Below are 15,032 nucleotides of genomic sequence, written 5' to 3' on the forward strand. Positions count from 1 at the left end.
ATTAAGTACAAAAATGAGTATCATTTCGAGAAATTTTCTCAGAATTAAATAATGAATCATTTAACAATTACAATGAAAAATCTTTTAAGTGATCTCTAATCAATAGATCTCTCAGCAGTGGCAAGTTAATGAGCATAAAAACAGATTTTAATTATAAAGCCAGTTAAAGGAAGAAACCCCTTTTTAAAATAGCAATTGTCATAGAGCTGCATGGGACAGATAATATCTCTTACCAGTTTACTGAAAACTAAATATGGAAACCACCCAGACGACATTTTGAGGATGCAGAAACTTTGTCCATTACATGTATTCTTGTAACAGGTACCTGGTAGAACTTCTGATCGTACATTAGTGTTTTTATTTGTCTTTAGGCCTATTATCTTTGCTTCGTTTAAAAAAAAACTTTACAGGCGGTAATGTTAAATAAATAAATTCACGGACAAGAATCTACCATTCGCACTTTTGCAACACATTTTGGCAGTTTTTTTTATAATCTTTTAAACATTTATTGCAAAGAACTAAAAAAGGTCGCCCATACATAGAATCAGATCCGTATCTGAGGTGTTTGTAATATATTATATATAAGAAAAATTAGAAAACATCTCTCTGACGTGAATATATCAAACAAATCAGAATTTTAAATTTCATATTTCCATTTCTTGACTTTTCGGAAATTTAAAAAATCTGAACCGATATAAACGATGTTTACAGAAGCAGACTATAATTAGGACGTCACATGACACGCAATTTGCGTACACATAAATAAATGATATCATAGACGTTGCTATAGGACGTCGTCGTCTATAGCGACATGCAAGCTTCATAGCTTCGTTGATTTGCAAAATCGTATGACAAAAATGGAAAAACCTCCGTAGAAGTACATTATTCTATGGCAAACAGCCACTGCGTCCCTCGCCAAGGCGGCGAGAGGCTGCCCGATTATTTAAAACGACTGTTTAACGGAAAATCCAGTGATGTCGACAAATTGTTGGAAGAACAAAACCAACAGCAGAAAGAAGTCCAAAAGAGTAAAGGTACGAACTTTAACAAAATTTAATCTGCTTTCGAATAGAAATCATAGTTTAATGGCGTTGTGCTTACAAATAATGATGCTGACTTATTTTTTCGCTGCATTTTACAATGCACTTTATATGTTATTTCGTATTTTCAAATGATATCTGTATGTGTTCCACATAGGACCGTCTCTGGTAGGGTTATAGCTCCATACTCAGAGAATGGTTTTATTCCGTAAGACACCCGCTGACCAATATATTTACCACAGAAGAAAACAGTCACATTTATCTTTTTTGCAAGTTCAGAATATATCAAACAGACAAGAAGATTCTCTCTCTCTCTCTCTCTCTCTCTCTCTCTCTCTCTCTCCCCCCCCCTCTCTCTGTCCTGGGGGCTTTATCTCACCCTGTCCCTCTGGTCAGATCGATCTGTGTCTGTATTAATCATGTTAATAGAGGATGAATTTCTCGCCCTGAGTTGCTGCGTTTGCGCTACTGTACGTAAAGCGCCTTCGAACGTGTTTACCATGAAATGGGCGTTACATTAATCTGGTATAATAATAATATTGATAATAATAATAATAGTTATAATAGTGATAATAATAATAATAATAATAATAATAATAATAATAAATAAATGAAGCATAGCTTGTCAGTTTTAGTAAATAAAAATTTGGCTTACTGAAAAAATCATTTTTGTCCGCGTAGGACAAATTTTCGCGTAATAACGTAGTTCTTTTTCTATCTCATACTGATATCAAGTTTCACTCTTGTTTATAGGAATATGTAAACGAATCAAGAACATGTTCATATCAGACGACAAACTGAACAGAAATGAAAAAGGCAACGATCTAGACGACTTCTTGTCAGAAGAATTAGACTTTGACAGGCGTGCTCGTGGCAAGAAAAAGACACACACAGAGGTTAGTAAACTTTCTGTAAAGTAAGTGTTGATATTCTACAGTATGTATCTTTTTTCCTGAATAAAATTTTGTTTTAACCAACGATTTTTACAAGGGCCGTAATCATCACCGCTTTAAAGGTGATCAACCTGATTTTGGTCGTGTAATGTGTTATTTTCCAAACTTTCAACGTCTGATCATTTAAAAATATATTTATAATAGAGATATAACCCTTTAATTAAGCAATGGACCTTAATTCACCCCTGCATAATCTCCAACGGAATACACGTAAAGTGAAAATGTTATAAAATATAACTAAACTGAGATTGACCACCTTTAAGAAATTTCATACTTACAGTCTAAAACGTTGTATACTTTGTATTTAATGATAAGGCTTTACCTTAAAACACTGCTTGTATATAGTTCCTGTTACTAGAAAATTGTTGCACTTTTTTCAATACCTCAAGCTGCCACATAACAGAAAATTCTGGAATTTGAATTTCAAGAGAGCACAACTTCACACTTTGGTTGCGTGTTTATAACATATTTTTCATGATAAGCTTAGTTTCGGGCTCTGCATTTACGGTTTCGTCGTCTTCGTGGTCGTCTTCATCATCATCATCTAACAATAATAATTATAATGATTATCTTCTTCTTATTCTATTACTCTCTGTTTAATACTGAGCCGTAAATTGTAGATGAAAACATGACGGTCGTAATTCAAACGCCAAAATATACAATATTTAAAAAAAATAAGTATACATTTGTAAATGCTACTTGACGCAGGTATTGTCTATTGCCCGTAAATATTGACCTGGCACTCATTAATCTTCGCCAATATTTTGTGGGGGTTTCTGTTATTTTACGAAATATTTGTATCATAAATAACCAATGGCACGGTGGTGTAGTGGTAGCTGTCAGACTGCCATGCAAGCTACCACGAGTTCAAAATCACCTCAGACCATTTTTAATATATTTTTTTAATTCAATGTAATTATGTTAACGAATTTGCAACATTTTCCATACCGGTTATTCTTTCCAGAAATAGACCATAAGGTTTGATGAGATAAGTATGGCAATATTTCTACATGTTAGGTTTTCTGATTTTATGTGTGGGGGATGGGGGGTGGGGGAATGTCCTACACAGGGGTTGAACCAAAAACAACGATTGGAAGCTAAACGTTTTGTCCGCCTGTGACATTGTGAAAATTATAAAGAAATACATGTGCGCAATATCTATATCGCTATTTAGCTTCAGATACATAGAATTAATTTACGGAAAATATACGGAATATTCATGAGTGCTAGGTCAATACTTACGGAAAATAACCTGACATTATAAACATTACAGTTTGAACTCATCTAACATTCTTTTCACGTGCTCAGGTATGGTATGATACCTGTGCACGTGCGCAGATATGGTATGATACCTGTGCCCGTGCGCAGGTATGGTATGTAGGTATTCATTTTGGTTACTAACCCGCAGAGAACAATAGAACAGTTGTGTAACTGTAAGAAAGTTACTCTCTATTGGAGACCTTCCACAGTAGAAGGGACCTAGCTTTTGCCTATAATCCACAGTCATGGAGTTCATGAAAGTCATTCTGATAAAGCAGGTATAATACAGCCATGATAGACAATTAAAAACCCTTCCCATGTTATTGCATTTTCACAAGTCTAGCTGCTTTTTTATTCAGTCGGTATATTTTGAAACTTTAAAGAGTAGTTTATAAAAAAAAGTTTACTCTGTAGAAACAAATATGCCATATGGTCTAAACTTAAGTGCAACATGCATACTGTTACATTAATTTGATAACAAGTTTAGATGGTAAACAACCAATTGGTATTTGTAAACATAAAGTACAATCTGTGTCTGTAAACAAAGAGTAGATAATACTACAATGTTCGTGTATTTCACAAATTTTCCGTGCAGTTCTTTATAACAATCATCATAATAGAACACAGAGTACTTTCGTTCTGTAGTGAGTCTTTAACTACAATAAATATTTTCTTTCAGACTTATGTCGTCATTTTTTCTAACATTAGATATGAATATGCAGACTGCAGGAGAATGTTATACATTATACAAAAGAAAAAAAACGCTTTAGATCAAAGAAACATAATGCTATTGAGAAAGGGCACGAGAAAAAGCAAACCAATATTAACCCTTAGCCTGCTGGCGTCAAGTGATTCTGCCTTTGCGACCAGTGCAGACCAAGATCAGCCTGCCATCCTTGCAGTCTGATAATTGTCTGCACTGTTCGCCATTCAGTCAGTATCTTTTTTGTAAGCATCCCTTTTAACAGTTTATGATACAGTCCAAACTGAAAGATGGACAAATTTATTATTGTATAGAAATTTAGCAGGGTAAGGGTTAAAATAAACATGCTAAGTTTAACAGTCTCTGCTTGCAACTTATAACAACTACTTTCATCTCATTTGGAGGTGATAATTTTGTTGATTTATAACGAGTAAAAGGTTTGCATAGAATGACCATCCCGCAATGGATAAAATATCTTTGAATCTACACTCGAGTTAATGGAGACTCTTTTGTAAATGTCTGGTAGAATTTAGTTTTTTTTAAATAACACGAATAATTTGGTACACAAATAACTATCTTTAGAATATAATTAAAATATATTCACTCGAAACAGCAGGAAGTAGTAAAACAATGTATACAGAGCTTCGAACCAGGGCATCGAGTGTATTGTCCCTATGCTCTCTCGGCGGAACAACATACGACCACGGTTGTGCGATCAATATACTTTAGGTTAAGCTTCAAGGTATTGCAATAAAATGGTAGTATGTCAATCTGTCTTATTTGTTCTAGAACATAGACTTCTCCAATCCTGATAATTTCCAACAATTGAGAGAAAACCAAGAGAACGATACAACTTCCACACCAGCGACGACGGCTAACCGCCATGAATCGAGCTCATTACTTCAACCTGATCTAGCTCCATCGACAAGTGCTTCATTTCCCCGCCATTTCCTCCGCAGTGGTAACTCGCCGATTTTTCAGTTCTACGTTCCCTTAAAGTATGACTTGAGACAAGCCAACTCCGTTTTTAGAAGTGTGAGAGAGATGGCTGTGGAGACACATCCGCCCTGGACCTACAAAGATTATGGAAGTGAGCCATGGGCTGAGGATATTACTAACCGCACCATTGGAAAGACAGTGGACAAAGGTTACCGCACCATAGGAAGGGCTGAGGATACTACTAATCACACCACAGGGAGGACTGAAGAAACAGCTTACCGGGCCACGTTTGAACACCAAAATCAGTTACCAAAACAAGATACATCCAGACCTCCGAAAGTTGAGTACACTACTAATCGCACCATAGGAAGGGCTGAGGATACAACTGACCGCACCATAGGAAGGGCTGACGATTCAGCTTACCGGGCCATAGGAAGGGATGAGGATACTATTAACCGCCCAATAAGAAGGACTGAGGATACTACTAATCACACCACGGAGAGGGCTGAGGAAACAGCTTACCGGACCACGTTTGAACACCGAAATCAGTTACCAAAACAAGATACACCCAGGCCACCTCCAAAAGTTGAGGACAGTACTAACCGCACAATAGGAAGGACTGAATATACTTCTTACGGCACCATAGGAAGGGCTGAGGATACTACTAATCACACCACGGGGAGGACTGAGGAAACAGCTTACCGGGCCACATTTGAACACCGAAATCAAATACCAAAACAAGATACACCCAGACCTCTAAAAGTTGATATTAATAAACAACTAGAACATCCGTTAGTGGGCAGTTCTAGAAACGATAATGTGTGCTATTATCACCTTAACTTTGATCCCGGTTATGACAATTCAGAAATTGATAAAAGAAGTGCATCACAGGCATATAAAGACAACAAAGGACATTCTATCAACATAGACACAAGACAAGTGACCGCTGAGAAAGCAGATTTTAGTGACAAACATGCTTTTGGCGACACAAAACTTGAAAGTACACATACTATCAAAAATACTGCAAAGGAAAGTAAAGATGAAAAAGATGCTGACAGAGCTTTCGCGAAAAGATTTTCAAATCAGAAGAAACAGAATACTAACATGCCAATACTGAAAGAAAACAAGTTTGTCAATGGCGACAATACAGATGCAAAACAGAAGATGTGCTTTAGCGCTGCCAAAAATGAGATCAAAGAAAAGACTAACGATGTGTTTGAGAAAAATGGTCTTGTCTACCCTTATGCAAGTTCGCTAGAACAATGTATGGATAGAAAACTAAGAACTGATAAAAATCTGACGGAGAATAAAGTACACTCGAGTCACTCAGAAACAAGTCATAAACATTCTGTTAGAAATGAAGAGTCTTCCATCAACCCTGCTTTAAACGACTCGAAGTCAGACAGTAAAAATAGAACCGAGAACACTGAGATGGAAACTAAAAATGGCGAAAAATGGTTTGACAGAGATGATGAAATCAAAGTAAATACAAAACAGAATTCCAAAAAGGCAAAAGCGTTTTTCGTTTCACTTTGTCCGCTGGCATCTTATGGCAATGACCAGATCGAAGATGTGAGAACGAGTTTCACAAAAAGATTTCCAAATAAGGAGAAACAAAATACTGCTGCGGCAACATTAAATGAAGACAACAAAACAGCAGAGATTTCCTTTAAACCATCAAAGAATTCCTCACAACAGGACCAGGATGAAACAGGTAAGCAGGAAAGCACACATTACTATACTGACAATACAGATAAGCCAGCTGAGGCAAAAACATATATCGATGACAACATTAACCAAGAAAAGACAGACACACACCGAAGAAAAGCGGAAGCATTTTTCATATCATTCGGTCCTTCGACGACTGATACCAAGGACCTTGGAGAAGACTTACAAGTAAGATTCAAAAACAGGTTTCCAAACAATGGGACTGAGGCGGAATACGGCTCCGTTGAGCATCATAACAAAATAAAGACGGACAACGCGATAAGAAAAAAGAAACTTGAAGAAATCCAAACGAAAGTGGACTCCTGGATGACCAACGATACGAGACTTTCCCACAAACCAGCTCAGTACGGGTCAGTTGAGCATAATAACCTGATAAAGAAGGATAACGCTATGAGGAAAAAGAAAATTGAAAGCGCGACAACCAAAGTGGACTCCTGGAAAACAGAGAAGACAGATGACAATTACCTACTCCCCAACATGAGACAGTATAAAGTTGCCCTAAAACCTGCTCAATACGGTTCTGTCGCACATAACAACCAAACTAAGCAAGACAATGCAATGCGTAAGAAGAAAATTGGAGGTATAACCACCACACTGGACACATGGAAAACAAATGAAACGGACAAAAGTTATCTACATCCTAATCTTAGAGGCTATAACGTTGTTAAAAGGTCAGCTGAATACGGCTCGATAGAGCACCATAACCAGATAAAAAGGAACAATGCTATGAGAAAAATGCGTTTGGGCAAAATTCAGACAGGGTTAGACACGTGGAATACTCCAAATCCTGGGAGCAAATACTCCTTAAAAAGAAAAGATGAGTGGGAACCTGTGTTGGATCCTGGAAAATATGGATCGGTCGCCCATTTTCATCAAATAAAGAGTAATAATGCCGAGAGGAAGAAACGTTTGAATAAAATACAGTCGAACCTCGATACATGGAATGCACAAAATCCTGGTAGCAAGTACTCACTGCAGCGAAAAGACGAATGGGAACCAGTATATGATACCGGAAAATACGGATCTGTAGCCCATTATCACCAAGTTAAACAGACTCACGTAGACAATAGACACATGATAAAAGCTGCCAGCACTAGACTGTGTACTTGGCAACAGAAAAGCAAAATGAACTTACTGAATGCACCAAAAAAGAAAAAAATCGAGACAACAAATCCAAACATGAAATCACTGAAAGCTTCTTTGAACAGTGTCAGATCAAAGATCGACAGCGGAACAAACGACTTAAGACAAAGTACTCACAGCTTATCCTCCTGGAGTAGACATATGCCAGCTGGTCGAGTTGGAGACGATGAAACAGAATTTGGAAACTATAACAATTTGCCTTCAAGGGCAAAATATGAACAAGAAAGAACTGAACTAGACTATGACACCGACCTTTCATACCGGAATAAACATGCACAATACATAAATGGGCATATAAATGAACCAAATCAACCAATGCTAGACAGTAGATACTGTCGGGAACCCACGGGCAGAGAAGTATCAGAATTGACCAACCAAGACTATGACTATAGCTTTCCTCCAAGGCGCAGACATATACCACCTGAAACCTCAGCAGTCAATGGACACTACCAACAACCACGGAGCAGACGTGCCACAAACGGAACATCACCAGTCAGTGAACATTACCAGCCATCTTGGAGCAAAAATGAACCTCAATTGTCCCGGAGTAGCCCTGTATCTTGTAGAACTGCACGCGGAAACAAATCACGTTTACCAGTCCCTAAGGTAAACTTTCATGTTCCGTTTTTAAAGACGAAAAATCTCGTTGCTCACATTAAAGATAAACACATTTTAGACAATTTAGGAAAACGATTTGGGAATTTTGCTTTTTATGCCTCCGAAGATGGGCATATTAAAATCGCACTGTCCGTCCGTGCGTCTTTGCGTCCGTCCGTGTAAATTCTCATACCCAACTTTTTTCTTCTTAGGCGTCTTATCAAGCCATCCGCAGCGGGGTGCGAGAACAGCCGCCGCAGAGACTTTCCGATATCAGACAGACCTGAGATTTACATTGAAATATAGAAGGATTAAATTTTGTTTCGACCATTCTTATTTCCTGTTCTGATATCTAAATTTATCACTGTTCCTACTATAAAATTCATTTTCTTATCTTTCCACTGGTGTATTTTTTATTAATGTAAAACTATTTCTTCTTGCTTCCAATTTCATTTGAAACCATCCATAGTATTTCCTTATATAACCTATATAAAATGCAAGCAAAACACGTCTTTCGCTTACTTTAAAGGACATTTAATACTGTTTCTTCTCTGAAACAATTTTTATCACTGTTATGACGTGAAAGTATAACAAACAAAGAAAATGATGATATAAAAATATTTAAAGTAATTCAATAGCATCTTGCTTCCATTTGCATTCAAAAACGGCTAAAATTGCACTTTAGCCACTCTGCCCAAAATGTCCGAGTTATGTTCGGTTAGCTGATAAGATTCTCTGTCTTGCTTGAAGTATTCCGTAGTAGAGGCAAAGATATTAGAACTATTATAGCTGGAATACAATTGTAAAGCTTAAGTTTTTTGGCTGATTGTTTTAAAAATGAAAGATAAAATATTGCCTTTATCCCATTTTTCGTTACATATCGTTTATTTTATGTTAAAAAAAGAAAATGGTGTCAAAAATTACTATGTATTTCGGTAAAAGTCAGTCATGTGTCATTGTTACAGTCAAAAAATGTAAATTGTCTCAACCACGTATCATTGAAATATTCGATCTTAGAATATAACAGATTTAAAATGCCACAAATTACAGTTTATAGTTTTGTAAATTGTACATCCACGTTTCACTGTGACTGACAGAATATATCGGTTGCATTTTTGTAGAAGTGAAATTAGTGCGTGCGAAATAAAAATAGTATTTTTATGTATTACCAGATTGCTATATGATATAATGGACTAACACATAAATTTAGCACTACTGGAAGTATATAAGATATTCTATTGATTCGAGTGTTTAATTGTAATTATCATACAGTCGAACAAATTAATAGTTGTCAAAACTGTTTTAAGTTTAAATGTGAACAGTGGCTTGACATGATATATCTTTTAACTTGATATCTTTTTATTTAAAATAGATTTTAATATTACAGTAATTTTGATTTGAAAGTAAAATATCATATAGCATGTTGGCTGTTTTGCTTATTATATCTAAGGGTGTAATGTGTTTCTGATTAATAGCAAAGTGTTAAGTATAGTAGCTGTCAGCATGACAATATGATAAAACTTCTGTTAACACAGCAGGTATCCGCGCCTGTATAAGGATCAGCTATAAAAAGAAAAACTTCATGATGAAAAGAAATGAAAGAAAATGAACTGGATATTTAATTAAATCATCATATTTCTATCCTAAAAATATATCCTAAAACGTTGACTTTTTCGGAAATTATTGAATACTTTTGATCACAGAATTGCGAGTTTACACAACAGCATGCAGTGTGTGCTATCCATACGGATATATATAACCAGATGTTCTGTTGCGCAACATATTATACTTAATTAACTAAGCAAATGCAAATGCGATAGTGGTCTGATAACCTAAAATTTTAGTACTTAGTAATTATGTGACCGTTGTCTTAAATTTTTATTTCTTTCTGTACTGTTACATATTGTAAATACATGGGTTTTAATTGCTGCAAGTTAAAGTTTCCACAATGCCAGACTGCATTAGTCCATTTCATAGCCTGTACTCAAAAATGAACTTTCATTCAATAAAATCGAAAGAAAGCCTTGAAGCAAAATGTTATTTTAACACTAAATGTTACAAATCGAGTTTTAAAAGCTTTTGGTGAATCAAAATTTCCTTATCCGGATACCTTTACAATTTAAATGTTTTTAATTAAAATTTCAATCACATATCACTGGTGAAATGATATTTTTATCATTACAATTCATATAATCATAATTACATCATAGCTATCTTTTCATAAGGTTGGTTATAATTTGAGGTGATCATGAAAATATTTTATCCTGTAAAATTCTTGCATTAATTAAACGGACTCCCATTTCGTCTTTCCTTTTCTTTTATAGATGATAATAACACTGTTTATTTGTGAAAAGTAGTAGCCTGGGTTCCAGTCGGTTGATTTTTCATGTGCTTCTGTTCTACTGTTAGAAACTAAACGGGCCAGTAACAGCAACTTTCTCATACACATAAGATAGCGCGTATGTTATGACAAAGCAAAAAATATCACCGACTGAATCTCAGGCTAGTGATAAGATACGTTATGTTACCAAACGGGTAGATAAGGGGAGAAACTCGCATATCTAATTCTTCTTATCAACGGTAAATACAGGGTACTGTCCCTTGATGAAAGAAGACTTTAGTTTGACATGTGTCCGGGCTGTGCGATCCATAAAGGGATTTTGAAATAACTTGTCATAAATGTACACCATAATAAGACGATATGTCATGCGCAAGATCCAGACCCTAGATCCAAAGTCAAGGACACACTTAGAGGTCAAAGGTTAACAGGGTCTGTTTCGTGTCCGGTCCATAACTCTGCCATCCATGACGGGATTTTAAAATTGCTTGGTACGAATGTTCCCCATAATGAGACGACGTGTCATGCGAAAGATCCAGACTCCTAGCTCTAAGGTCAAGGTCATGTTTAAAAGTCAAAGGTTTCTTGTCCAGTCAATAACTTTGCCATTCATCAAGGGATGTTAAAATTACTTGTCACAAATGTTCCCTATAATGAGTTGATGTGTCACATGCGCAAGACCAAGACCCCTAGCTCCAAGGTCAAGGCTACCATTGGAGAACTTTTTTTGTCTGGTCAGAAAATGATTCATACCTATACTATTCTGGCATTTTTACGCAGACAACTGTAGCATTCTTGGAGCACAGTTCGTGGGCATTTGTCACTAAAAGTGACAGATCATGTTTAATATGCAATGTGTTGATAAATTGGATGCTTTAATTTTCATGAACATTTACTTAAGGTACACCTGCTATAAATATTGACTAGACATGTTTGATACCCCAAGATGCAAAGAATATTATATTGGAGCTAATCAAACCATCCATTCGTAATTCACGTCTGCTCCATATGTTCTAAACAGCCAGAGTTGACACGAATTACAAACGGACGGTCTGAATCTGAATGTAAGCTATAAAGAATTCCCAACGTTTGCCTAATCAGTATGATGTGTAAAGCATATAGCTCATGTCAAAGGTCAGTGTCACACTTGGAGATCAAAGAGCTTAAATTCATGTCCGCACTATGCTACCTAAACCGCTATAAGAATTTTCATAAAGTAGCATCAATTGTTACCTCATCATGACGATTTGCACAGCACATGACCCAAGTCACTAAGTCCAAGGTCAAGGTCTCACTTAGAGGTAAATGATAAAAAGCTTAAAATTGTGTACGTTCCGTATTCTGCAAGATTTTCATAAATCAAGCACCAGTTGTTAAACTCATGAAGACGATGTGCAAAGCGCACAATCTAGGTCAAGCTTGGAAGTCAAGGGCTTACTACCTTCATTTTTGTGTCCGCTCGGATGACATGCATAAAACTAGAACAAACTTTTTACCTCGCCATAATGAATTACAGGGTACATGACTCGGGCCTATAAGTCCAAGGTCACACTTAGCGGTCAAATATCAAGTATAAGTTTGTGTCTGCCTCCCATTTACATAACCTCTGTTAGGATTTTCATGAAACTTGCCTCTTTCGTTAACCTTATCAAGATGACGCGCAGAATGCACAACCCAGGTAGATCAGTATCACATCTGAAAGTCAAATGTCCATGCTCAAGTAGACTTTCCTTGTATCAAAACGGCGTCTAAGGTTTTCAATCACCTTTAATGACAGCTCTGGTTCTTTTTTATTATATTTTATAGAGGATTTTCTTGAGCCATGAAAATATCGTTTTATTAGTGGAAAGATAGAAAGCGTAGCTATAAACAGACTACAATAAATGTGACAGATACACGAGTTTTCGGTAATTGATAATTACAGGAGAACCCTGTTAGCAGATATGAACAGACGCTCAACGGAGTTCTTCGCCAAAACCAAAAATAAATTTAGATGATGGACGACCAGTTTGATAAGGTTTGAGATATTTCAAATTCTATAAGTATCATCATAAAGATAAATATCTTGCATCGCTTACGAGAGTTTATTCAATTGTAAAACAGTATTTCACATTAAAGTGATATTCATTGATATTCGATATGATAATCGGCGTATTGAATTGACAGAATTTGCTTAATATAAATAAAATCGGATATTTACAGAATTGTAAAACTCAACTGATATTGTTTTTGAACATTTCAGATCTGACTTTACCTCTGCATTGTATAATTCTTACTTTATGTTGATTTTGTAAAAACGGCTTATACCCGGTTGATAGTAAAGCATACATGTTCAGTTTCATTTTCTTACAGTATCATCGTTGCATTGTATGTCTTAGCCATATTCACTTTACATATTGTTATATGCCTAAAACAAACATATATGCCAATTTGGCTAATAAAATGAAACTGTATTTTCTCAATAAACGCTTGTTAATTTTCTGTGGTTACTTTCAGACGGATGTCCAGAATTTGCAGCAGAGTTCATCACATTTCCAATTCATAACTTTTGCAGAAAACGTCATGACTTTAAAAAAATTGGAAGAATCAACAATTAAGACATATTAATTTTTCTAATAAAAGAAAGAAAAAAAAACCCCGCTTTTTTCATGCTAATATCCTTTTATCTATAGAGTGAGTCAGCAGGCCGATAAAGTCATAGGGGCCGCGTCATGAGAAAACCAACACAGTGCATTTGCGACCAGCATGGATCAAGATCAGCCAGCGCATCCGCAGTCTGGTCAGGATCCATACTGTTCGCTAACAGTTTCTCTAATTGCAGAAGTGTTTGAAAGCGAACAGTATGGATCCTGACCAGACTGTGCGGATGCGCGGCCTGGTCTGGATTCATGCTGGTCGCAAATGCACTATGCTGGTTTTCTCATGGTGTGGCTCATTATTAGTTAATGTTCATAATGTGAACTGAAAAAAACTCACAGAGGTCAAGTTCATGCAATTTAAAAACAAATTTAAAGCTGTAAACTGATATATGCTTTCCAAATTCAAAATTTTAATATGAGTTTTTGAATTCTAACTGACCAACTAGACAGCTGCCTTTCCAAGTACCCGCCAGTTTCCACTTGGGTGAGACAAAGCATATCAAAAGAACATTATGGCGACTGTAGAAATAAATATCACATTTAACCACATATGACTTAGAGGATGCTTCAAACCAGAAAACGACTAACTTCCATTTAAATAAATTTATGGATTTAAAACTTTTTTAACTTAAAGTTTTGAGATTTACACTCGCTCACCTGAGAAATATGAGCTACATATTTCAAATGTCAAAATGATGATAAAATATTAAGAAAGTCAGTAGGTCACATTCATGGTCAATGAAATTCAGTTTTACGATTTGTGTGCAAAACTGTGTATGTCATCAAAATTTCAAGGCTGTATCTTAAAAAACACGAAAGTAGGTCAAGGTCACAGTCAAGTCATCAGATAATTATAATTAAACAGTCTTGGAAATAGGATCAGATGATTTTTTAAGTATTAAATTTTTCCTATAACTCACATAATAACTAAGTGACCCCAGGGCGGGGCCTCTTTTAATCCCAGGGGCATAATTTGAACAAGTTTGGTAGAGGACTACTAGACAATGCATCATACCAAATATCAAAAGCCTAGGTCGTATGGTTTCAGACAAAAAGATTTTTAAAGCTTTTTCCTATATAAGTCTTAAACTTGGGACCCCCATGGCAGGGCCTCTTTTCACCCAAGGGGTACAATTTGAACAATTTTGGTTGAGGACCATAAGACAATGCTACAAACTAAATATCAAAGGTCTAAGTGTTGTGGTTTCAGACAAGAAGATTTTTAAACTTTTTTTCCTGTATAAGTCTATGTAAAACTTGGGACCCCCGGGGCGGGGCCATTATTTGACCCTATGGGGATAATTTGAACAAACTTGGTAGAGGACCACTAGATGATGCTACATACCAAATATCAAAGCCCTAGGCCATGTGATTTTGTACAAGAAGATTTTCAAAGCTTTCCCTATATAAACCATGTGACCCCCGGGGCGGGGCCATATTTGATCCTAGGGGGATAAGTTGAACAATTTTGGTAGAGGACCACTAGATGATGCTACACACCAGATATCAAAGCCCTAGGCCCTGTGGTTTTGGACAAGAAGATTTTTAAAGTTTTTCCTTTCGGTAGCCATGGCAACCAGAGTTCTGCATGGAATTCAATTCTTTGAACAATTTTGAAAGAGGGTCACCCAAGGATCATTCCTGTGAAGTTTGGTGTAATTCTGCCCAGTGGTTTTCAAGAAGATATTTTTA

General features: G+C 36.2%; 1 protein-coding gene across 1 annotated transcript; it reads left to right on the forward strand.

The window, feature by feature from the left end:
* The first annotated feature begins 786 nt into the window (after nt 1-786).
* LOC123551675 (uncharacterized) lies at nt 787-13,334 on the forward strand. The gene is made up of 5 exons (XM_045340762.2): nt 787-1,034; nt 1,794-1,936; nt 4,746-8,372; nt 12,626-12,718; nt 13,198-13,334. Exons 1-4 carry the CDS (start codon nt 890-892, stop codon nt 12,686-12,688), a joined length of 3,978 nt encoding a protein of 1,325 aa, XP_045196697.2. The 5' UTR covers nt 787-889; the 3' UTR covers nt 12,689-12,718; nt 13,198-13,334.
* Nucleotides 13,335-15,032: the final 1,698 nt, after the last annotated feature.

This window comes from Mercenaria mercenaria, chromosome 4 (assembly GCF_021730395.1).
Source record: "Mercenaria mercenaria strain notata chromosome 4, MADL_Memer_1, whole genome shotgun sequence".
NCBI lineage: Eukaryota > Metazoa > Mollusca > Bivalvia > Venerida > Veneridae > Mercenaria > Mercenaria mercenaria.

Bases quoted from the DNA above. Each gene is read 5' to 3' on its own strand.
- LOC123551675 (XM_045340762.2), top strand. From the start codon at position 890: ATGGCAAACAGCCACTGCGTCCCTCGCCAAGGCGGCGAGAGGCTGCCC. The intron at 1,937-4,745 runs GTTAGTAAACTT...TATTTGTTCTAG, and splicing joins AGAAAAAGACACACACAGAG to AACATAGACTTCTCCAATCC. The intron at 8,373-12,625 runs GTAAACTTTCAT...TGATAATTACAG, and splicing joins CACGTTTACCAGTCCCTAAG to GAGAACCCTGTTAGCAGATA.